This window comes from Taudactylus pleione, unplaced genomic scaffold, assembly GCF_031769625.1.
Source record: "Taudactylus pleione unplaced genomic scaffold, aTauple2 ptg000497l, whole genome shotgun sequence".
NCBI lineage: Eukaryota > Metazoa > Chordata > Amphibia > Anura > Myobatrachidae > Taudactylus > Taudactylus pleione.
Window position 1 is genome coordinate 2,624,002 of NW_028284899.1, and position 24,583 is coordinate 2,648,584.

The following is a 24,583-nucleotide window of genomic DNA, read 5'->3' on the forward strand; positions in this document are numbered from 1 at the left end:
CATGCCATGGACCTGCAATGTTCAGGAGCTATTAACCCCATCAGAGACAGCGACAGACAGTAACCTGGATGGCAGGCGGGAGAACTGCATTCCTTGAACTATTAGCAACCTAGTAGATGGAACAGCTGCCATCAGCTCTATAAGTGTGGTGTGGGTAAGACATATTTATCACTGCCGAAAGGGTAAAACTGCACATGCCCATGTAGCCCAAAGGGAAGGATAGGAGGCTTGTAGCTGTGCCAACTATTATTAAATGTGTGGAAGTGCCAGGTAATTAATTTGCACCCAATAAAAACACACACAAGTAATTGGGTTGCACAGTCAGTACCATAGTATTTATTTATTTCTCAGTCTAAAAACATAGACAAATGCATTTTATTTTGTAACCATTTACAACATGGCATAATTCACAATGATGTAGTCATGAACAAATATACCCATTGGGGCCTATGTATCAAAGCTTGATGAGAGAGAAAATTGTGAGAGAAAAAGTATTAACCAATCAGCTCCTAACTGTCATTCTTCAAACACAGCTTGTAAAATGTAAGTTAGAAGCTGATTGGTTAATGCTTTATCTCTCACAATATTCTCTCTCTCCAGTCTTTGATAAATACCCCTAATGTGAAAATTACAGCGCATCACACTGAGGATGTCTGATGGGATGAGAATGAGATGACAGCTGTGATACATTAACCTTTATTTATTATATAGCATCAATGTATTATGGAAAGGCAGGAATGCTAACCACGGTGCTACTGTGCTGCCCTGCACATCAGTCAAATACAAACTCTCACATAGCTTGCCGCTTTGAATTATAGAGAATCGGACAGAATTTTTGAAAATCATTATCACAAATTATTTTTATCTTGTTTGTGGAGTAATTCAAGCAGACTGTTATTTTCCTGCCCTTGTCCTCTCTACTCAGAGTTGGATGGTAGTATTCTATTACCTGTCTCATTCCCCCCTCCCTGATGTGTGCTGCAGGCTGGGGCTCTCTCCCTTTCTGTGTCTCTTGCACATGATACAGTGAGTCACTCTCCGCCCTCCCTCTCTCTTTTTTCTTTCTACCTCACAGAGACCACAGGATTTTAACATCAAAAGCCAGTCTTCCAGGTTCTGCAGGGTGTGGTGAATGGTAGCTTCACAGTCAAGGAAGAGCATCAAGAGAAGGCTACAAGAGGTAAGAAACAGGAGGCCAGAAAGCAAAAGGGGGACACTAGGATGCATTTCTACATAATGTAATAACTTACTAAACCTGCAAAGCATTCAGTGTAATTATCAAAGCCATAAACAAATTGTGAGCTCGCCCATACTATAAACTACTAATAACAACATATCCTTATTCTTTTTACAGAGGGAAGATGTACGGAGGTCCCAGTGCAAAGTAAGGACACTGCTTGTGTGACAGTCACCCGATACCACAGTCTCACATAAGCCAAACGCTGCACAACATCACTCATAGTAAATAGTATTACATTCTGCATGAGATGAATGTGTGTGTATGTATATATATATATATATATATATATATATATATATATATATATATATATATATAAAATGTGTGTGTATATATATATATATATATATATATGTATATATGCACATAAATAATACGCAATTTACAGGGTTTTCATAAATAGGCAGTGGCCACATATCTTGTTATACAAGTCTTATCTTAAAATTTCTTTATGTGTTACTTGTGATTCCATGTAACTTAATTTGTTTTTATATTACAAAATAGCATTGCTGAATTTTAAGTTACAATTCATCTAATCCGCAATCTAGTAGTCGCTGTGGTTTCTTCCATTTCCTCCACCCACCCAGCCTTCTGGTTTTCGTTACACTGTACATCCTGTCTCTACTATTGCAGAAATTGTATGTCTTTATTTTGCTACCTCTATGTCTTTAGTTTTGTGGGGCGAAAGTACTAAACAGTCTGGTAAATCTGTTTTACCTCCTTCCTGTCCAACCAGATATTTTCAGACAGGATGGAGAAAAACAGATTTAACAAGCGTAATGTTACGCGTTCCTTTAGGGGTCTATGTACTAAGCCTTGGATGGAGCTAAAGGTAACAGAGGTAAGGTACCAGCCAATCAGCTCCTAACTGCCATGTCCCAGGCTGTGTTTGAAAAATGACAGTTAGGAGCTGATTGGCTGGCACCTTATCGCTATTGACTGTATCTCCATCCAAGGCTTAGTAAATAGACCCGTTAGTGTTTATAGACCCACAAACAAAAACACAGGTGTTCATAATTGTGCCACTGACCACTAATGGATGTTATCAATTATTTTATGTTATATGATTGAATATTAAAGGTTAATTCCATTTAAAGAAAATGGCTATGCTTACTTAAAATCTTTATGTTGGCCACTTGCTAGTATAACATTATTTTGCTTGACTTGATACTTGCAGTATTTACGTCTGAAATTGGCTGTTGAAACCTCTGAAAAAAAGTTGCTGGAAATTGACAGATATGTTACAGATAACTGACTTTTCTTTCAGAGATTTGTAGACGTGATAACAAAAAATTGCAGATCACATGGATTGTTTCCATAGTTACTGCAATTGTGTGTTCTGAAGTTTGGACAGCTGATGACAGGCATAAAGTCTATTTCACTAATCTGGAGTTATTCTGGTGGTATGTTACATCACATAGCATAGGGCTTTTTATTAGGCCAAGTTACTTTTGAGTGAAGTTACAGTACCTTTTAATCTTAAATATCCAAATTTTGATTAGCAACTCCTTTGCATTTTCAGTGGTTGAGCTTATACCCCATCTAACATCATACAAAGACCTCTCCATAACATTATTCATTTACAGAGAACAGTTAATTTGCCAGTATTTCATGTGTAGGGAAAACCCCAGGCAGCTGGGTGCACATACTGACATGTAGAACTAGTGAATAATACATATAAGAGTGATCAATAAGTATTTTAGCATGTTTTTTACATTCTCAGATGTTTCTGACTTAGGGCAGCCATGATTATCAGCTGCCCCAAGAAATGATTGCTAATAGACTGATTTCTACCTTATGACAGCTAGTGTGATGAACGTTTACAGACATATGGTAGCTTGCAGTAGAAAACCTCTGAATCATTTGCTGTGTTGAGCAGGAAACTTAAGACTGTATAGTTCTCTCTGACTGTGCTCTATTTCCTGGGTTAGTTCAACTAAACTAATATGTGAGTAAATCATTGTACCTCAAAGGGCACGTCAGGTGATACCTTTAAATAGTGTTATCTCATGTCATTGTACATATTGTCATATTGCCTATTTCATTTCTACATTGCCTACTTTTTTTTTGTCCCCCTTAAACCATAGAGATCTGCGATTCCCCCAGTCTATTACAGATCCTGGGTTGCATGTTTTCCGCATTGAAAAGATGAAGTTAATCCCTGTCCCCAGCGAGAGCCATGGAGTATTCCACTCCGGAGACACCTACCTCCTTATCCTCAACTCGCCTGATGGCAATAGCACCTACGTGTGGAATGGTGAGAATTAGGGAATGCTGAGAGTTAGGGAATGCTGCAGCCTTGGCGAGCTAGAGAGGTCCACATAAGTCGTTAAGTAAATCAGAACTGGGGCAGTCTGTTTAATAGTCCAATGTAAATACACAAGCAATGTTGACCACATACTGTCAAAATAATGCATATGAAGAAAACTACACCAGACTTACCTTGGTATATTCAAGGGCAGATACACAGTTTAATTGCGTAAACACCAGAGTGTTTTATTTGATCTAGCCATTTTCATCAAATACTTATTTGTTAGCGGATGGAGCCTATACCCACTGAAACAGTTTCTAATGGTGCATACACACGGTCAGATTTTTCCTTCAGATATGAACGATAACGATTTAAAAATTGTTCAGTCGTTCATATCTGAAGGAAAATCTGACATATCTGACATACCTGAACGATGGACGATGAACGATGCGCGTTCCCGATGGTCAGATAACGATATCTGACATCTGATGTGTTTGCAGTCAGACTTGGACGATTCCATTCATTTTAATGCAGTCAAAAATCGTTCAATCGTTCATCTCACAAATCTGACCGTGTGTATTCTCCATTAGAGTTTGTATGGTGCACCTGACTAGGGAATACTCACCTACTCTCCCATAATGTCTGGGAAACTTCTGAATTTCGACCACCTTACCTTACTTTCCCAGTGACATTAGTGATCTGGCAATGTGCAGTGGGGCCGGGCCACATTGACACAAATCTTATACTGATGAAGGAAGATTGTTATGTAAAATACAAATCATTCATCCAGCTACTGTAAGTGTTTCTATATTCAAGTCATTACATTTTAGGATTCCCTAAACCATCTGGAAAAGTGTTTTATTCATACTTGCCTCATTTCACCTACGCCCCTGCGAGCGATCCCGGATTGGATGTAGAATTGGGAAACACATGGGGACATGGCATCCCCGTCCCCACGCTGAGCAATGGCTCTTTATGTGGTAGTGGACAGTGGGAGCATGATAATACGTTTCGCTATGAATCGCGTCAAACAAGACCCTAAGGAAGTGGGTGGTCTGGAGCATGTTTCACAGCGACTCACATCATCATGGTCCCGCATCCTCATGATCACGGATGCTGGTCTCCTTTACTGAAAGTGTGGGAGGACGTCTCAAAATTCGAGAGTCTACCTGTTATCACATTGGGGACATGGGGGTCTATTTACTAAGCCTTGGATGGAGACAAACTCGACGGAGATAAGGTACCAGCCAACCAGCTCCTAACTGTCATTTTACAAACACAGCATGTGACATGGCAGTTGGGAGCTGATTGGCTGGGACTTTATCCTGTTCACTTTATCTCTATCCAAGGCTAGACCCCTTAAGTCTACAAACTTGCCAACTCCCCCCTACACTCCAAAAGTGAGTAGTCCAGCCTCCTGGATTTTGTGGGGGTTTTATGACTCCACATCCCAGCACCTCCCACGTTGACCTCCCCTTCAGGAATCTTCCAGAGGGGACCATTGAAAAGTATGGTGGTCTCTTAATTAGGCAAAGACACATGAGGAGAATACAATGGTAGTAGTGGCTCACAGCAGTATCAATAACCAGCAAGCTGGCCCTTAAGAACAAATTATTACTTTCACAAGAACACTCAGTCATCAAGATATTCTAATATAGTGGTTCTTAAACTCGGTCCTCAGGACAGCACACAGGTCACGTTTTCCAGGTCACCCATCAGGAGCACAGGTGTAGTCATTACTCACTGACACATTTTCCAGGTCACCCAGCAGGAGCACAGGTGTACTCATTACTCACTGAAACATTTCCCAGGTCACCTAGCAGGAGCACAGGTGTACTCATTACTCAATGACACATTTTCCAGGTCACCTAGCAGGAGCACAGGTGTATTCATTACTCACTGAAACATTTCCCAGGTCACCCAGCAGGTGCACAGGTGTTTTCATTACTCATTGACACATTTTAAAAGATCCACAGGTGGAGCTAATTATTTCACTTGTGATTCTGTGAGGAAACCTGGAAAACCTGTGTTCTAAAAGTCTGTTTACTATACATAAAAGCACACGTGTAATATGTAATACAGCATAGATACTATTCTAAATATGGGAGTCAGTGCAGGAATTACCCATTAGTCGGGCTGCTGGGAGATATGCAGTCATTGGTTTTACAACAAAAGAAAGCAGCCAATCCGGTGAGTTGGGGGGGGACCAGATTTACTGCAGCCTATAACTTACTGTCAGTTCTCCCCTCCACACACAGGGAATGGAACTTCTGTGGATGAGAGGGCTGCCGGAGCCATTTACAGTTCTCAACTACATATGCACATGGGTGAAAAACCCACCCAGAACCGTGAGACGCAAGGACACGAGAGTGCGGAGTTCATGGCTTTATTCCCCCGTGGAGTCACCTATTTGGTGAGTGAAATCCATTGTCACAAAGGTTAGGTTAGTAAACAAAATGGTAGAGGTGATAGATTAGTAGTAGTGTTGGCAATTCTTTCCATCTTTGCAGCGTTTGGATGCTTTAAGCTTCATGTTTAAAGTTATAATGCGGACACCGTGAACATGCGTAAAGTCACATTACTACAGCTTCGTCATTGTTCTGTCGAGATTTTGAGTAGTTGAGTTCTGTCAGTGCTGTGGGCAAGAGTAATGTGGACCTGTATGCACTGCACAGCTTGCACCCAGATATACACCAGGAATATACAATCATTATTCAATAATATAATTTAGGCTGTACATACCTGGTCTACTACCTGATGGATCTATGTTAAGTTTGTTCACATATGGCCAAACTGTACAATATGTACTCGGAGAAGTACATTTATCTGATAAAGGAAATCCTTTTATCCTAATGTATAAATAATTATATCCAAGATTTGATATTTATCAAAGCTTGGAGTGAGATAAAGTACCAACCAATCAGCTCCTAACTGTCATTTCCTAACCAATCAGCTCCTAACTGTCATTTTTCAAACACAGCCTGTACAATGACAGGAGTATATTTACTAAAGTCTGAGTTTTTAGAAGTGGAGATGTTGCCCATAGCAACCTATCATATTCTACTTAACATTTTAACCTTTTAGATGATAATAGCTAGAATCTGATTGGTTGCTATGGGCAACATCTCTACTTTTAAAAACTCTGTTTAGTAAATATACCCCTTAGACACTGATTGGTTGGTACTTTATCTCTCTCCACTTTATCTCTCTCCAAGCTTTGATAAACCTCCCCCATTACTTTATAAACAATTTAAGCAGTGCAGGTTATAAGTAACGTGTGGAATGGTGTAAGTGTAGACTAGGTTAATAGTTCATTCTGTCACAGTGCATTAATTTCCTCTTACCCCTTATGTCATAGGACGGAGGGGTCTCCTCAGGCTTTCAACACGCAGAGAAGGACCCAGTGGCTCCTGCCCACCATCTTTACCATGTGAGGGGACGGAAACAAATCCGGGCAATTGAGGCGGACTTGTCTTGGACAAGTTTCAATACTGGGGACTGTTTCATCTTGGACACAGGAAAGGTAATATTATGGACACTCTGGGGTATATTTTCTAAAGTGTGGGTTTTTAGAAGCGGAGCTGTTGCCTATAGCAACCAATCAGAATCTAGCTATTATGTTCTAGTAGGTGCTAGATAAATAAGTAGAAACTAATTGGTTGCTATGGGCAACAACTCCACTTCTAAAAACCTGATTTTTAGTAAATTGACCCCTCTGTGTTACTAAAGCTGTCACAATGATCTTTAATGGTTGCATCCTCTAATTCTGCATTCCGCCCAGCTGCTAGATTAATGACTTGGACCTCTCCTGTTCTCAACTGCTCTTTTCTTTCCTTCTTTTCTAGGTATAGGTTAAAATGACCCTTTCCTCTGCTCTTCCAGTGCAAAAAATAATGATGGTCCCTTAACCTTTCCCTGTTGGACTATTGCCACTTGTTACCGTGCTGAGTTCCTCCGCTACAAGCTATGACATCACCTTATCTCATTCTTATTCACTTCTCTTTCTTGTGCTACTGAAGCCTCTCGCTTGGTCTTCTATTGAGCTCTGTGTAAGGTAACTTTTTTTCTTTGCCCTTTTCATACCCTTCCCTCCTCTTCAATGTTCTTCCCTCATAATTAGGGATTCCAATACCAAAATCATTTTGTTATTTCAGGACTACGGTGATTATATTATGGGAATTTGGGGATTGTGAGTAAAGGGATAAAAGAAAAAATTACATTACTAAATATGATATTGTAATTGGTTCACAACAAAATATTAATGCACTGTTTTTGGTTAGAGGCTTGTCCTACTCTGTTATTTCTCATTGCTCCCTTCAACATCTACCTGCTTTCCATCACGCCCCCCATCCTCATATTTCACTTACCTTAGACACACAGTGGGATTGAGGGTCAAGAGGTCCATTTCCAGATGTTTCTCTAAAAGCTGGTTTACATGATGAGAAGGATCTCAGTTGTTGATAGGCTGGTAGCAAAATGCGCTGTGATGAGCACACCACACAACGCGTTTCCAGCCTATCAGAGAATGAGAGCCACATGTACTGCTATGGAACACCGTATAATACATGGAACCCCCTGCCAAGCCCGCTGATTGATTGTTTATAATCTTGGTTATTTGCGGGACCAAAAACCTGTTATTTTAATCCCTACTGATAATGAGTGTTCCTCGCCCAATATGTTTAACCTATAGAGTTGATTACCAAACTGCACAATATCTAGGTATTTGATGAGCTCCTACAGACTTGACTATCCATTTTGCAGAGGGTGCTCTATGTTATCAGTACATTCTCTCTGCTGTATGTGTACGATGCTCGCTCCAAAAAATTATATGTAGGATCTTCGTTTGTGCCATACATTAACTAAACTCATTGGGGTCGATCATTTTGCATCCGCAAGCTCCGTACTTGCTGATTTTTGTTCACAGCTCCATAGGGCGGCGTTCAAAATTCAGCAAGTCCAGGGCGAGATTAGGCCACGAGGCGGGGCAAGTTCGCCTGCCATTTGCCACCGGTTCAACGCCATTAAAATGGCAACTAGCCCCCCTCACATGCTTGGGCAAATGAATTACTTCAACCCTATTGTCTACAATTTTTGAAACTCATGTTACCTACACTTACACCATGATAGTATGATTAGGAATGGCAAGAAACGACTCCAGCTGGGTAGTAATGTGATTAAGCAGAGCCAGAATAACAACAGGGACATCTGTGGCGTCCACCCAGGGGCCTCCTGTCACATCTTGAGTACATATGACAGATGGAACCAGCAAGTGTGAAAACAAAGTCACACCTTTGGCTATAACATGGCGTGTACATTTTTTCCATCACCCGCCACAGAATTACACCTGAAACAGTATCTTCAAGGATGATATGGTCAGTAATTAACACCCCAGGCTGATTATGTGGGAAAACATGTGCTGTTAGAGGGCCATGAGCGTGTGAGGACTTTTTAGACAATGAATTAGGGATCCAATTCTCCATTAGACTGAAATATCAGATGGCATGTAGACACGGTGGTCAGTTTGCATCACTGACTGAACAATAAGTATTGCCTCAGGGCATGTTACATGTTTTTCAGTCCAGTCTGGTCTTCAGGGAACCTCTGAGACCAGAAAAAATAAAAAATGAAGCATATCTCATCTGTTGTATCAGCTGTGCCCAAGCAGTGCCATAGTAGAGAGATTCGCATTCAGCTGAGCATCATTTCTAAAACAGGAATCTTCCCAATTTACTAAGGATAGAGTTTCACAAACCTCAGATACAGTCCAGGTTTTAAGGATATCTATGCTTGAGCACAGGTGACTTAATTAGTACCTCAGTCAATTTGATTTAACCATCTGGGCTTAAGCATGGGTATCCCTAAAACCTGGACTGTAATGGTGGAGTATTCTTTTACTATTTCTCTGTAATGTTTCTGTGTAGCTCATACCACAGTTACTGAATTGAGCTTATTCCTTCCCACTGTCCACCCCAGTTTATCTATGTCTGGTCGGGGTCTAACGCAAACATGATGGAGAGGAATCGTGCACGGGATCTGGCCTATCAGATACGAGACAGTGAACGGCGAGGAGCTGCAAAGGTTGAAATTATACAAGAGGGGGAGGAGCCAGAGGAAATGATCCAGGTAAAGTAAAAAGATTTAATGTGCTGGTTTAAGACTAGTCAGTCAAAGGGTTTCTCCTTAACGGTATGCTATTTTTAAAGGTATTTTTCTGTCCTGCATTTTCATAATGTAATCATTAAGGGATAAATGTACATAAACTAGAATATTCCCTATATCTGCTTGCAGAGATAACATTGAGGTACCATTGTTTGTCTTCTCTTCTCCGTAATCCGTTTTCTCTCTTCAGATCTCGGTCTGTTTTATTTTTGTGTGATAATTAAATAATACAGTACGATAGCTTGTGGAACATATCACGGGTTCACAATTTTGTATTTTGTTAATGAGGATGTGGCATACCTGTCTTCCCTCTCAGAACGGCCGGGAGGCTCCCAAAAATCAAGTCTTGCTCCCAGGCGCCCATAAAGAAGCCAAGTCTCCTGATGCTGGTTGCTACCAGGGGTGCGGCCGCTCACTTCCCGAGTTTAGTGGACGGTACAGGCAGCCGATGATGCGATTTGAGGTGAATTGCGTCACCTTGGCCCGCCCAGGGGAGTATCTGTAATGGGTGCCGGGAAAAGAGAGGAGGAGGCCCCGGATGGGCAATGAACACTGGCCCACTCCTCTCTTAATACGCCCCTGCCTTACAATACCGCTTTACAATACTGGCATTATCTAGTGTGGGGTGGGGCCCACCTCACATGATTGCATCACCACACCCTGGGCTCTGCCCACTTTAGCTTCTCCCCTACCCCCCGCAGTACCGATCTGGCTGCCCCCAGAGGTGAGCAAGTATGGGATGTGGCCAAGGGCTGGAATCCTGAAAGTAGAGAGATCTGGCAAAGAGATGTAACTTGCTACGTTCCTACACAGAGCAGTAGCATAATCTTATATCTTTATTTTAAAAATTAATTAAGGGGTACAGAAGAAAAATTGGGATGGGTAAGGCAGGGATAGAAAGAGTACAAGGTCAGCAGAATCCTATATCTAACATATGCTGTCTTCTGAGCTAGAACCAATTTTTCTGCACATAGACAATTTAGGGTGCCTTTACCATTTTGGGGTTCCATCCAATATAAAATATACACTGGACATGAGTATACAAGAATACAACACGTAACAAAAAGCGCACACTGACACAGCACTGCAGCTAGATTTACCCACACAACAATGTAAAAGTAGCCATGAATCTGAACATATTAAAGTGGCAATTTATTCTGTAAAACATATAATATTTCTAAAATATCAGACCCACAAAGCAAAATAATGCAGCAATATTGGACGGCCCCTGATAATTAGCATTTTTTTTAAAGCTCTTTAATTAGCAGAATAATTGACAGAAAATATCACAATGAGCAAAGAATTATAAATAAGACATTGATTCGTATAAACAGTATGTGAAACAGTAGTATTCAATTATTAATTTAAAATGTATATTATCTAAACCGAAATACGAAGAATTTGCCTGCACATAAAAAATATTAATTAGTGTTTGCTTATGCCAAAAGAAAAAAACCCCAACAACTTCTGTTTCCTCTCTGCAAAAATGCTTTGGTGATATTAGTTATGAGTCTTATGACGTGTAATTGTTTATGTCATATTCATCATTATTTGTTTGTATTTATGTCTTATACACCTTCCAATATTTAGGCTGTGGTGTATGGTGCCACCAAACTCATTAAACCATAATTACATATGAAAAAGAATGAAATAATCGGTGCACTCCAGCAGTTGTAACAAGAATATTCTATTGATGTATTGTGGGTTTCATAAGATATCTTAAAACATAACTTTTAATATTTATTTACATAACATATATTGATGTGATATCCATTTTTTTATAACTCTTGGCAAAAATGTTAAAATTTAAAATAAGAAGTGAATAGTTTGAATATTGTGAATTTAATATAATATCTGCTGTGTTTGGGTCTTTTACCTTTTAAATCCTTGTATTGGAAAAATAACTTACGTATATCATATCTCACTGTTCTCTGAGCTATTATGAGAGCCTGATTTCAAAGTCTGACAGTCACTTATTCCTCATGCATTGCTGTCAGCTTGCATTAGTTACATTAGTTGCAATTTCAGAAGCAGTTATACACTGTACCTAGATTGGATACATTTACATTCCAGTGACTAAATATTGTGTAATTACTTTAGGCTCAATCGATTGTCTGTTCTTAGCTGATGTTTAATATTGTTCCTCTAATTACGTAAATACAATAAGAGAAATAACAAATTTTATAGATTATTTGTCTCTTATGTAATGAATGATGTTATAGGCTCTAAATAATCAGAGTATTGAACAACTCATAATAGTAATGCAGAATGTAACCCAGCCTGTAACATGACAGGAGCTGAGTGGCTGGTAGTTCATCACTTTCCAGAGCTTAGTACATCTCCCCCACTATATAATTCACCAGTATGGTATTACACAATCTGCCATGGTGTGGGCGTTTGATTTTGTATGATTGTGAATTCACTTATATAATTGGACAGTTTATTTTTTTGGTGGTTAGCAACTGTTGAGATCAGCAGGGTATATGGCTTTCAATCAGTCTGCCCTGCATAGATAAAAATGTATCCTCAGTTACAACGATCTGCTCTGTACCACGATATGGAATTGCCCTCCTCCTAATAATAAAGGTGTCAGTCAAAACTTATACAGATTTGCTGTTAGTGGTATTAGCGGGATGTAGTTATGATACCTACAGCCAGCATCCAGGCCGACAAAATCCCGACGCTGGAAAGCCACTATCCGGCCAGAACACCGGCACTGGAATATCCACAGCAGTGTACATCCCGACGCCGGAATCCCGGGGGAAGGGGGGTTTAGGCTAGGGACCCCCAGGGGTGCGCACTACATGTGTGTCAGTCTGGGTACACACGGACTATTAAGCTCCCACGGGGGGAGATGTACTAAGCCTTGAAGAGAGATAAAGTACCAACCAATCAGCTCCTGTCATTTTTTCAAACACAGCCTGTAACATGACAGGAGCTGATTGGTTGGAATTTTATCACTCTCCAAGGCTTAGTACATCTCCACTACAGTGCGCATTAGCTGGTTATTTTCTGGCGGTCCCTGCTTCAATTAAAAGAGCTGCACAATAACTTTGAACAGTTCATACATTTAATATCATGACAGTGGCGAGTCTCTACAAATGTCATAAACATATATGCACAGCGGATGTGCCAATGCGCATTTCTCCCTTATGGCCTTCTCAAGGCCAATAAATCATTTGATTATTGTTTATCTAGATTTTGTTGGGTCATCCCTTTGCGACTTATATACTGACCCTACTATTAACAGTCCTATACTGCTCAGCTCCCATTTATGGAGAGCAAGGGACTAGTTTTGCATAGCGGAATTGTCACCATGACATTTTCATTTATAAAGTGCCCTTCTCAGCACCGGAGATACTTTCCTGGTCACAATGTCATGACATTGTGTAGCGTGTAGGCATTCGCGATAAACTGACCCCATTTCTACTGATTTTTATTATATCTTCATCCTTGTGGGTGTATATATGCAAATTCACTGTTGTGAACGCTGGCTGCCTGTGTATTGCAAAAAACATCGATTAGTGTGTAGCACCGATATTGGCAGACAAACTGAGCCATTTATTGTATCAATAGGAAAACTGTTCTAGTGTGTACCCGGCTTAATTCTTTGTGTAACTTACAGATTCTGGGGAAGAGGCCAGAGACTCTAAGAGAAGGCTGTCCGGAGGATGACATGGAAGCAGATAAAATACATACAAGGGGAGCTGTTCTCTATCAGGTATGTAATAGAAGAAAAGAGGCGGCCCTAGGCATATGCATTCAAAGCAAATGCCTAGAGCATCTGGAATGCCTTAGGGGCATTGCACCTCTCTGCAGCGGCTGGCTGTGACATAGTGATGGTGCTGCCAGCCGGGCACGGCAACTACCGGCTCTCCGTCGCTACTGCTTGGCTCCGATAGGGCGGCAAAGCGGTCAGGTCAGAATGAGCTTATGCACCCACTGTGTGTGTGTGTGTGTGTGTGTGTGTGTGCGTGTGTATATATATATATAAAAATTTTATATATATTATGTATTTCATATGAGATCATCTGATAGGAGGCTCCAGACAAAATCTTGCCTAGGGCAGCTAATTGGCTAGGCTCGGCTCTGTAGAAGTACTTTACAAATCTGCAAACTCTTCATATGCCTTCTCCATTCCTGCAGGTGTCAAATGCTAGCGGACAGATGCAGGTATCTCGGGTCGGGGACGGAGGAATCTACCGCAAGGAGCAATTGCTATCAGACGACTGCTTTATCCTGGACACAGATAGGAAGATTTATGTTTGGAAAGGTGAAAAAAAAACGAAAAAAAAAACAAAAAACAAAAAAAACAAAACCCACAACACATTGATGTATTAGCCGTAATAGTCAACTTTAAGGCTTGTGGTCACATAGATGATAATATACGGTCGCCATCCCATTACATTTACCAGCTATCATGATCCATCGGACTCTGATTGGAATCGGTAGTGTTAATGGACCCAAACACTGCCATTTCCATTCATTTAGCCTAATCGACTAACTTATGAGAGTACCTTATGGCCTGAGACAGGAGGGCGGTGGTTGTTATTTGTATCAGAGGAGATTAATAATAGTTTCATTTATTTATTGTAGCAGCTGTATTTTCCCTTGATCTAGATCAAACATAGAAAAGGCCTAGCACAGGGCAATGTACACTTATGTGCCAGAAAAACTAAGACACCTGTCTAGGAACACGATCGAATTACAGCAGCAACAGAACATAACCTCCACAAGCTCTCTGATGTACTGTGTACCTGATGTATTCCACATGCAGGCCTTTAGCAGCCGTGGAACTATTCATCCCAGCATGCCTTGCCACAGTTTTAGCATGCCCTAATAGCAAAACTATGGCAGGGCATGCTGGGATGTGTAGTTCCACAGCAGCTGGACAACTGTAATGTTGAATACCCCTGCCATAGAAGAAAGGGAACGTTACACTGTTTGAACGCTTTGATTACTTGTGGCCCCAGCATTGTACGTATTTTACTTTTATCTGTGGCAGTCACAAGCCGGTCACATGTTACAATGCGTGCCAGGCACCACCGTCAACGGTCATCCAGATTTTGCAGTCGGCCACAGTATACTCATGCTGGACGTCTTCCATGATGCGGTGTAGCTGTGCAATTTTTGCATGTGAAAATTTCATGTTCATTTTGGATATGAAGTGACGTCTGTCTGGCACCTACTATCAAGCCTCTTTCAAAGTTGCTTAAATTGCGATTACAGAGATATCTACCTCGATATAGTACATCAAATGCAGTAGATACCATATAATGCTGGGGTTTGATGGCATGTACTGGGAATGGAAGCTGCTGTCAATTTTCCTAACACATGGGTAGATACTGTATGCTAAAGATAACACAACATTATATATACAGTGCCTTGCAAAAGTATTCACCCCCCCTTTGCATTTTTCATGTTTTGTTGCCTCACAACCTGGAATTAAAATGGATTGTTTGAAGGTGTGCATCATTTCATTTACAGAACATGCCTACAACTTTGAAGTTGTGTTTTTTTTATATTGTGAATCAAACAACATTTAGGACAACATAACAGAAAACTTCAGCGTGTCGAGCCACTTTTTGCGGCAATTACAGCTGCAAGTTGCTTTGGATAAGTCTCTATGAGCTTGCCACATCTTGCCCCTGGGATTTTTGCCCATTCCTCAAGGCAAAACTGCTCCAGCTCCTTCATGTTGGATGGTTTCCGCTTGTGAACAGCAATCTGCATGTCTGACCACAGATTCTCAATTGGATTGAGATCTGGGCTTTGACTAGGCCATTCCAACACATTTAAATGTTTCCCTTAAACCACTCGAGTGTTGCTTTAGCAGTATGCTTCGGGTCATTGTCCTGCTGGAAGGTGAACCTCCGTCCCAGTCTGAAATCACAGGCAGACTGAAACAGGTTTTGCTCAAGAATATCAGTGTATTTAGCACCATCCATCTTTCCCTCGACTCGAATCAGTTTCCCAGTCCCTGCTGCTGAAAAACATTCCCACAGCATGATGCTACCACCACGTTTCACTTTTTGGATGGTGTTCTTGGGGTGATGGGATGTGTTGGGTTTGCGCCAGACATAGCGTTTTCCTTGGTGGCCGAAAAGTTAAATATTAGCCTCAGCTGACCAGAGCACCTTCCTCCATAGATGTGGAGAGTTGCCCACACGCCTTTTGGCAAACTCAAATTGTGTCTTATCTTTATCACTAAGTAATGGCTTTTTTCTGGCCACTCTTCCATAAGGCCCAGCTCTATGGAGTGTACGGCTTATTGTGGTCACATGCACAGATACACCAATCTCTGCAGCTCCTTCAGGGTTTCCTTTGGTCTCTGTGCTGCCTCTCTGATTAATGCCCTCCTTGCCTGGTCTGTGAGTTTTGGTGGGCAGCCCTCTCTTGGTAGGTTTGTTGTGGTACCATGTTCTTTCCATTTGATGGCGCTCCAGGGTATCATCAAAGATTTGGATATTTTTTTTTTTATAACCCAACCCAGAATTGTACTTCTCAACAACTTTGTCCCTGACTTGTTTGGAGAGCTCCTTGGTCTTCATGGTGTGATGCCTCTTGCTTAGTGGTGTTGCAGCCTCTGGGGCCTTTCAGAAAAGGTGTTTATACTGACAGATCATGTGACACTTAGATGTCACACAGGTGGACTTCACTAATTATGTGACTTTTGAAGGTAATTGATTGCCCCAGAACTTTTGAGGGGCTTCATAGCAAAGGGGGGTGAGTACATATGCACATGCCAATTTTCAGATTTTTATTTATAAAGAGTTTTTTGTATATAGTTTTCTCATTTCACTTCACCAAATAAGACTATTTTGTGCAGATCCATCACATAAAATTCAGAAAAATAAAATTACAGGTTGTAATGTAACAAAAAAGGTAAAAAGCCAAGGGGGTGAATACTTTTGCAAGGCAGTGTGTGTGTGTGTGTGTGTATATATATATATATATATATATATATATATAGGATTTAGTTTCTCTGCACCATCATCCCCTTTTCAGGTCTTCATCTATGATTTTCTCACCAATAGGCAGGAACTCTGCAATGACATTGGGGCTAGTTTAGAGGTGCATCTTTGTATGCAGTGGCTGTGTAATATTATGCAAATGGACACCTCCTTGACCGCTTCTGTGACTCACTCCTGCGTCTATAGAAAGCCTAAGGTTACACAGAATGGCTGCCAGAACTTGGTCAGTAAATCTGAGTCGGAAGGCGCAGTCACTGGCTTAGGTACGCCTACAAAATGGGGCTAACGCGCCACCATTTTGTCAATGCTCCCTGTCCCAAAATGGCCGCAGGCTGCAGTGTCCAGGGCACTGTGACCAAAGCCGCAGCACCAATCGCTGAACATGCGCACTGCAGCTCAGGTACATGCCCAGTAAAAGAACACCCATTTATGTAAAAATCACTAAAGTCTACCGCTGAAACCGCCCCATTATCCCCTTGCTGTATTATACTGCAGCACATGCTGACAGCATTAACTCATCATAAAACATTAAATAGTTTGATGATATTTCAGGTAAAAAGGCCAACAAGGAAGAGCGGGAGAGATCACTGGAGATTGCCAACGAGTTCCTGACAATTATGCACTATTCCCCTAAAACCCAGGTGAGTCCATAGCTCATTCCAGTTGAAGCCACCAATGTATTAATCTCTCCTATATCAGGTATTTGGAGCAAACCATTTGTGATTAATTTATCCAGAGCTTTTAAGATGTTAGTGCACTATGACCATAGAGATGTGCTTACGGTAGGAGTGTAGCTGGGGTGAGACACTCAGCAGTCTTCAGCCCCATGGATTGGACCAAAGACATGTGAACTACTGTGGACCAGTGGTGCTTCTAAGTATTCCAACTAAGGCAGGGTCCTATCCTCTATGCCCACCCAGCACTAGGAATAAGCAATTGTGGCGCCCAAAGGTAAAAGTTGTCTGTGCCACCACATAATATACAATAACAATGTTCACACCCCCCACAAATTTGACAGCATAGTGACTCAGCATTTTCTTGGGGCCAATAAACCACAAAGTCCAGTCATTGGTGACAATTGGGTACTCTGTGCCAAGTTGTGATCATCCCTGCCAGAGTTTAACATATGAGGAATGCCAACCCAAGTCATAGGCTCCAAACTCCTCTTAATCTGCCCATCAATTGACAGAGAAGGCTGTATCAAACACTGGAGAGAAGGTACTAACCAATTAGCTTCTATAATTTGATACCTTTTGTAAATGGACAGTTAAAAGCAGATTGGTTGTTTCCAAAGTTTGATACATCTCCTCGTCTCATTACTTCATTCTCACTATTCTGCAATCACTTCTACCTTTCTTCCCATTTACAGGTCCAGGTAGTGTCCGAGGGCAACGAGTCTCCACTCTTCAAACAGTTCTTCAGCAACTGGGTGTGATCACCATTGTCTAATCCCAGACAGTCCCAAGTGACCTTTTCTCAATCCTACAGAGCTATGGTCTCCAGCCCTCCAATAGCAACTGGTACACATTTTTGTATAGATCACTACCTCTGCTTAGCCTGTTGTCGTTGGCAGGTCATTGCTGTTTCCACTTAGTGAAGGGCCCAGCCTGCCAGACAGAAGGCCTGCCCTATTCGGTCACATTAAAAATACATTGCAATTTGCATATAAAGTTTGTGTTTCTTTGCACCTACCACCTGCAGTGATGCTGGGCAGCAGTAAGACTCAGCACTGCTTCATTAACCATGCACAAGCAAGAAAGATGCCACCTGTTTGACACTTCTCACATAACCTCCCTGTCATTCACAGTTCACCCGGCCCAGCCTTCCCACCTAGAGAGGAATGGAAGGGAAAAGGGAGGACTACTGCACAGCACAACCTTCATTAGCACTGCACACAGGTTATACTCAAGCACAATGATATTTCTCAATAATCAATCTTTATTTGAAGGTACAAATAAAAATATATTTCAAAGGTCTAAAAACGACCCAACATCTGAAGAGCTTCATTCATACAAATTGTAATAGAAACGTCCTTTAAGATAGAAGTAAAACTTGTGTATTCACGGTTTATAAATTAATCGCTCCTCAGGATTATACTAATTTGGGAAAATATTCTTTTACCAGTAGTCGTAGTACTAACACATGTCTGAGTTCTATTTTCTGTGGGCTGAGAAACTGCATGAAACAAATTATGCTTGGAGTAAGAATCTGGCCCGAGTCATTTTAAGGAGACTGCACCCATTGCAAATCTTCTCTGCTGTGGTTATCACACTTAGGGGTCTATTTACTAAGCCTTGGATGGCGATAAAGTGAACAGAGATAAAGTACCAGCCAATCAGCTCCTGCCAGGCTGTTTCAAAAAAAAATTACAGGAGCTGGTTGGTACATTATTTCCATTAATTATCTCCATCCAAGGTTTAGTAAATAGACCCCTGTATTTATACAGACATCGGAGGAATTCTATACATCAACGTGGTTCCTCTAGAACGGATGGAGGGGATGTATAAAATGAACGGTAGGTTCCTTGAACCTAGCCTCCCATTATGCATCTAAAAAGTCTATAGTCCCCTTGTCTTAAGTTTACAGTACACTAAAGATGTAGAAATAGTTTCCTGTCAACTTTTTAATATCCACAAGTGCAGGGACATTACAGATAAGGATAGGTTCATTAAAGTCTTAAATGACCTCTGAACTTAAAATAGTTACACTTAAGAGCATTTGTAAGAAACAGCAATACAAGGAGGAATGCGACTGCAAAGATGGTCCATGAAATAGCTGGCGTCAGGTGCTGGAGCCTGGTCATTCCTGAGGAGACGTTTGTAGAGGGTAGAAGAGAAAGGAGGACATGTTAGAAAATCAGGACAAGAAATTTCATCTATATTTCTTGTTCTATTTATCTTTGTACCAGAGTCTTCCTCCTGCTGGAAAATGAGAGGTCCGGTGGAGCTCACCAAGTGCAATGAATCAGTCTGGGAACGTCGAACTCCTAGAGACGAAAGCAAGGTTCAGATTTATCAAGGAGGGATTCTTGTAATCACTCATTACTAATCTTAAATGGTGCTCCAACCAATCAGCTCATGTCATTTTTCAAACAGATGACAGTCAAGAGCTGATTGGTTGGAACACCATTTAAGATTAGTAACAAGTGATAAGAATATCACTCAATGATGAAGGAAGTCATTGGGGAGGACAAGGAGTAAGCCAGATAGGAAGTCAGCCATGATGGAAACTGGGAAGGTTCAAACATGAAGCAAGTCAGACAGGAAGTCAGCCATGATGGAAGCTGGGAAGGGACAGGCAAGGAGCGAGCCAGAAAGTCTGCCATTATGGAAGGTAGATTTTTTGGAGAATAGGGATCAAGCTTGGCAAGAATGATAATTACAGGGACAGTAATTAACAAATTGACTTACTGCGCGTGAGGTTACCACAGTCTGATGTGCAAGTCTCAGATAGGGATGGCAGACAGACCGAGACACTGCAGAAAATATACACCTGAGAGGATGGAATAGCAATTTTAATGACCGGGAAATTTACCTATAAATACATGCTGCAATGCTCTACATGCAGATTTAAAATATATAAGCTCTAATATTGCTGGAAGGCTCTAATTCATGCACAAATTTGAGACTGGGAGAAATTTCCTAGGGTACCATTTTTATTTATGTAGAATCACCATATCATGCAACACTTTACAAAGAATATGTACCATTGCCATCAGCCCCTGGCCAAGGAGCTAAGGGGCATATTTATTATCGGTTCTAGAACCAATTACAACAACATATCTCTGCTTATCGCAGAAATAGGACGTTCCCATTTGCCCGAATGTATTAATCACCACCTGCAGAGACAGGGACTCTGGAAGGAGCTGTCCCTGAAGTGTGTAAGGAGGAACGTTGTGTTTTATCACAGTCACTGCACTCTGCCATTTTTATTCAGTTTTGCTGCCAGCGAGCTGTAAGAACACAGGTCAACTAAGGGACAGATGTATCGAGAAGTACATTTTTACTACATTTGCAGCAAAATGGGTTTTTAAATTTACTCAATGTAACAAAGCATTCCATGAACAAATCTGATTTTTCTAACAGCGCATTACATTTGGCATAATTTGGTGTTATACTTAACTAATGTCCCATAGTGTTAAGTGTGGCTACATAGGCGCACACACAGTCCATACAAAATAAAGTTGCACGCTGCGGTGAGATCTTGCACGTTATGTATGGTGCTGATGTGATACAAAGAGACACTGCTGGAGAGGGGTCTGTTACCGCAAGACCCCTCCAGAGACTGAGAAGCAAATATCTGAACAGAAAATCTCTGGTTTCGGGGTTCTCTGTAGAAAGGGGTTATTAGCATTGATGCAAAATGTAGACCTAAATCAGATTTCCCCAGCAGCACCTCTGATTCAGTTAACAGCCAGCTATGGCGGCGTAGTGTGATGGGCACTTGCTAAGCGGCAAAGCTTGTTCACTTACAGTCGACTGAGGATTGCGCTATGGTTACTTACCAGTCCTGCTGCCGGACTTCCTCAAACATGCACGGTTAAGACCTCTTGCACTTGGGCAAAGCGACTGAAGCAGGAGCATTCCGTATTACATCAGCACTAGACTGTTACGGTAACTCGCAGGAGAGGAAAGTTACCGTAACATCTCTCAGGTCACTCAATGTAATAAATGCAAACGCTAACACATCCTGCATCACTGTGTTCCAAATGCTTCAATTTAGAGTGTGTGGCCAGTCCATGAAGAGGGCTTAGTACTTAACCAGCTTTAATATGAGTCATGTAAAGTGTATTGTGTGTCATAATTCCAGCATATACAGGCCCAGCGATCACAGTAAGTAATTAGATGCGGCAGTAGGACCATCCTGCCTGAGTTGAGTGGTTTTATTTCATATGTGGGCAACATTCCAGCTCATTTTAACAAGTCCTGGAGTCTGGGGGAGCAGCAGAAGAACCTAGCACTGCCCTGGACATATTGGTCTCCTTATGCACAGAATAATGTACTATTATATGGTTTAAATAATAATCCCTATTGATGGACTATGGCAGTGCATGATTTCCATATCTCCAATTTGATGTACCGGTGTATTTATTACTGGCTGACATTTTAACAGTTCAGCAGGTGGTGCTGATTATTTTATTTGCGATACTGAGAAGAACATGCGGCACTAGTGAAATTCTATCATATTACTACTATTTCTATTTTGGTCAAGGTGTGGTCTGGGGAGGGGAGTTTTCAAGCAACCAGAACCCCCCCTCCCCCCCCCTGCGTTTGCCTATGCTCCAAGGCAGCAAGTAGGAGGTTGTGTAAGAAGCCATTTTGCAATGCAGGATCCTAGTAGGGTGATATAGAAATGTTTAAGTAATATGCGAATTGTGAAATCTGCTCTTAAGACCAAAACATTTCCAGATTGCATCAGCCATGCATGCCAAGGAAACTGAATCTAGCTGTTAGAAATGTTTTGTTACCACAATAATGTCACTGATAGGAGATACAGGGAATCACGTTACTCATTACTTAAGTGTTTTACTCCAGTATTTTTCATTTCCATATAGTGACAGTTACTTTGCTCAGATATTACCTGTGTTTTATTTGGAAAGCCAATAAAAGTGAAGGCAGAGACCACAAATCTTTGGTAACTGGAGGGAACGGGACCTGGCAGAATGTTGGTCATTGGATCATCTCCCGAGTATGGACATCTGTGGAGACAAGAGTATCCATCACACAGATCTGGTCCGGTTACACTGCTCTCCAAGTGGAAACTCCATTACGGAGCAGGATAATAATCGACAGACAGGGTTTCATCTGATTGTTAAGATGTACGTTAAGACACCACCCATCCTTTCATAGAACACATGGCAATTAGCACAGACACTTAAGGAAACAAAATGAAAGAAAAAAACCACAAACAGATACTGGCTCTTAAGCTCAGATACCTTCCTACAAGTTGGTATGAAACCATAACATATATTGTACCTTTTTCTCTTCATTTGTAATGGAATTATGTTGCAGTATCTTTCAGAACTTCAGTTATTTGTGCTCACCCATCATAAATGAGGTTCCATTGTGTGGTGGACGTAGAATCAGAGCTTGGGGCTCCCCAGCAGTGGTGTAGACGGAGATGCAGCCTGGGGTCAGAGGGCTGTAGAAGTCTAACCTCAAAGAACACGAGTTCTCGAAGTAGAATCTGAATGGGGAAGTCCATTGACGTGTAATAGGAGGAATATGAGGAACCTGTGGCGGAAAGATACACACACAATAGTTTTCAATTGTGAACACAGCTTGAAGTCTCCATACTCAGAACCTGTTTGGTGCCTCTGCATGGGGCCCATATTACATCCCACTATTTATTTTGGCATTTCATGCGGGTTCCTCACAAACTGGTAGTGGAAGAATAAATGGAATCTGTATGTAATGCCATTGGATCTATTCCTGGCGAACCAAATACAGACGCCGGAAGCCCGAACAGTGAAGATCCCAACTAGGGCTGGTAAGTACCCTAACCCTCCCCTCTCCCCCCCCCCTCCCCCTAACTCTAACCCTCCCTAAGTAGTGCCTAACCTCCCCAGGGGGGGGTGCCTAATCCCAACTCCCCTTCCCGCACCCTAAACCTAACCTTCCCCGGGGAGTGCCGAAACCTAACACTCCCCCTTACCTTTGTTCGGGATGTCTGGTATCGGGATTTCGGCGTGGGGTTAAAGATAAGCGTCCCCTCTTATGGGTCAATAATGCTACTTCCATTTCTATGAATTCTATTTGCCAGCTGCAGATTGAGTACTGTGCCATGCTGGCATAGCCATCTTGTGGTAATTCACTCTGCGAGTGCTCAGAGCAGGGGGCGCACAAATATGCTTGTGAATGGATTGATGGGACAGGGGCATTCTAAATAGACAGTAAGGGGTATGTGAGCAATTGTGAACTCATGCAAATCATGCTCAGCAGCATGTACAGAAGCTTGCCCATCAAGTACATCAGTCCAATATGAAATGTGATTTGCAAGTCCAATATTTTTAACAGTAGAGTGCGGAACCCAGAACTGCAAGTAGCTTTCAGCACAAGCCTATTTATCCGCCGTTCGCTAAACTCCCCATCAGGATGATACTTGACTGAAATAAATTGTATCCATATGAAAAAGATTAACAAACACTGACCCTGCAGCGATCAAGATGGTTAAAGCTAATGTGTGGTAAAGGATATGAAATTGTTTCTATAATATATAGTGATCAATTTAATTTGATTTAAGGTATATAGATATTTGTAGCATGGTTACTTAGTGTATGGCCACATATATGGATATATAGAAGGTATACAGTTAATATACCTATGGCCGGAATGCTAGCTGTAGAAATCCCGGCGCCAGAATCCCGACATGGCTGGGGATGCAGACGCCGGAATCCCGAAAAACAGCATCCCGATCGTAAGTACAGTGGACGTCCTTAGCGGTCAGCTGGGTGAAGAGAGTGTTAGGTTTAAGCACCCCGGGGGAGTTAGGGTTAGGCTGTGGGAGAGGGAGGTTAGGCTCTAGACCAGGTGTTCCCAACCACGGTCCTCAAGGCACACTAACAGTCCAGGTATTAAGTATAGCCATAGTTGAGCACAGGTGACTTAATTAGTACCTCAGTTATTTTGATTTAACCATCTGTGCTTAAGCACGGATATCACTAAAACCAGGACTGTTAGTGTGCTTTGAGGACAGAAGTTGGGAATCACTACTCACTGGGTTAGGCACCACCAGGGGGGAGGTTAGGCACTAAGGGAGGGGGGTTGGGTTTAGGCACTAACTGGGAGGGTTGGGGTACGTGGTAGGGAGGGTTAGGGAATGAATAGGGCAGGGGAACAGTACTTCCTGTTACCCTATCGGGATTGTAGGCATCAAGATGCCGCTGTCAGTCTATTGACAGCCGGCGTCCTGAGTGTTGGGATATCATACCGATCCCGTTACAATAGAGGGATACTGGTT

The 24,583-nt window shown here is 41.7% G+C and overlaps 2 protein-coding genes across 4 annotated transcripts in view; one reads left to right on the top strand and one right to left on the bottom strand.

Annotated features, from left to right (window-relative positions):
- CAPG (capping actin protein, gelsolin like) lies at positions 1–18,609 on the top strand. The gene is made up of 11 exons (XM_088449869.1): positions 1–154; positions 1,076–1,180; positions 1,355–1,384; positions 3,328–3,497; positions 5,750–5,904; positions 6,850–7,014; positions 9,465–9,614; positions 13,276–13,371; positions 13,797–13,923; positions 17,177–17,265; positions 17,994–18,609. The coding sequence occupies exons 3-11, from the start codon at positions 1,362–1,364 to the stop codon at positions 18,057–18,059; spliced, it is 1,041 nt and encodes a 346-aa protein (XP_088305995.1). The 5' UTR covers positions 1–154; positions 1,076–1,180; positions 1,355–1,361; the 3' UTR covers positions 18,060–18,609.
- LOC148502439 (zona pellucida sperm-binding protein 4-like) overlaps positions 18,540–24,583 on the bottom strand; it is a 16,263-nt gene continuing 10,219 nt past the window's right edge. For all 3 annotated transcript variants that reach the window (XM_088449868.1, XM_088449866.1, XM_088449867.1), the window contains exons 7-11: positions 22,668–22,857; positions 22,205–22,322; positions 20,035–20,116; positions 19,530–19,610; positions 18,540–19,429 (exon numbers count right to left, since the gene is read on the bottom strand). In XM_088449868.1, coding sequence (XP_088305994.1) covers positions 19,293–19,429; positions 19,530–19,610; positions 20,035–20,116; positions 22,205–22,322; positions 22,668–22,857 — 608 coding nt within the window. In that variant the 3' untranslated portion in view covers positions 18,540–19,292. The remainder of the gene's footprint in view (positions 19,430–19,529; positions 19,611–20,034; positions 20,117–22,204; positions 22,323–22,667; positions 22,858–24,583) is intronic.

Bases quoted from the DNA above. Each gene is read 5' to 3' on its own strand.
- CAPG (XM_088449869.1), top strand. From the start codon at position 1,362: ATGTACGGAGGTCCCAGTGCAAA. The intron at 5,905-6,849 runs GTGAGTGAAATC...CTTATGTCATAG, and splicing joins CCCGTGGAGTCACCTATTTG to GACGGAGGGGTCTCCTCAGG. The intron at 17,266-17,993 runs GTGAGTCCATAG...TCCCATTTACAG, and splicing joins ACTATTCCCCTAAAACCCAG to GTCCAGGTAGTGTCCGAGGG.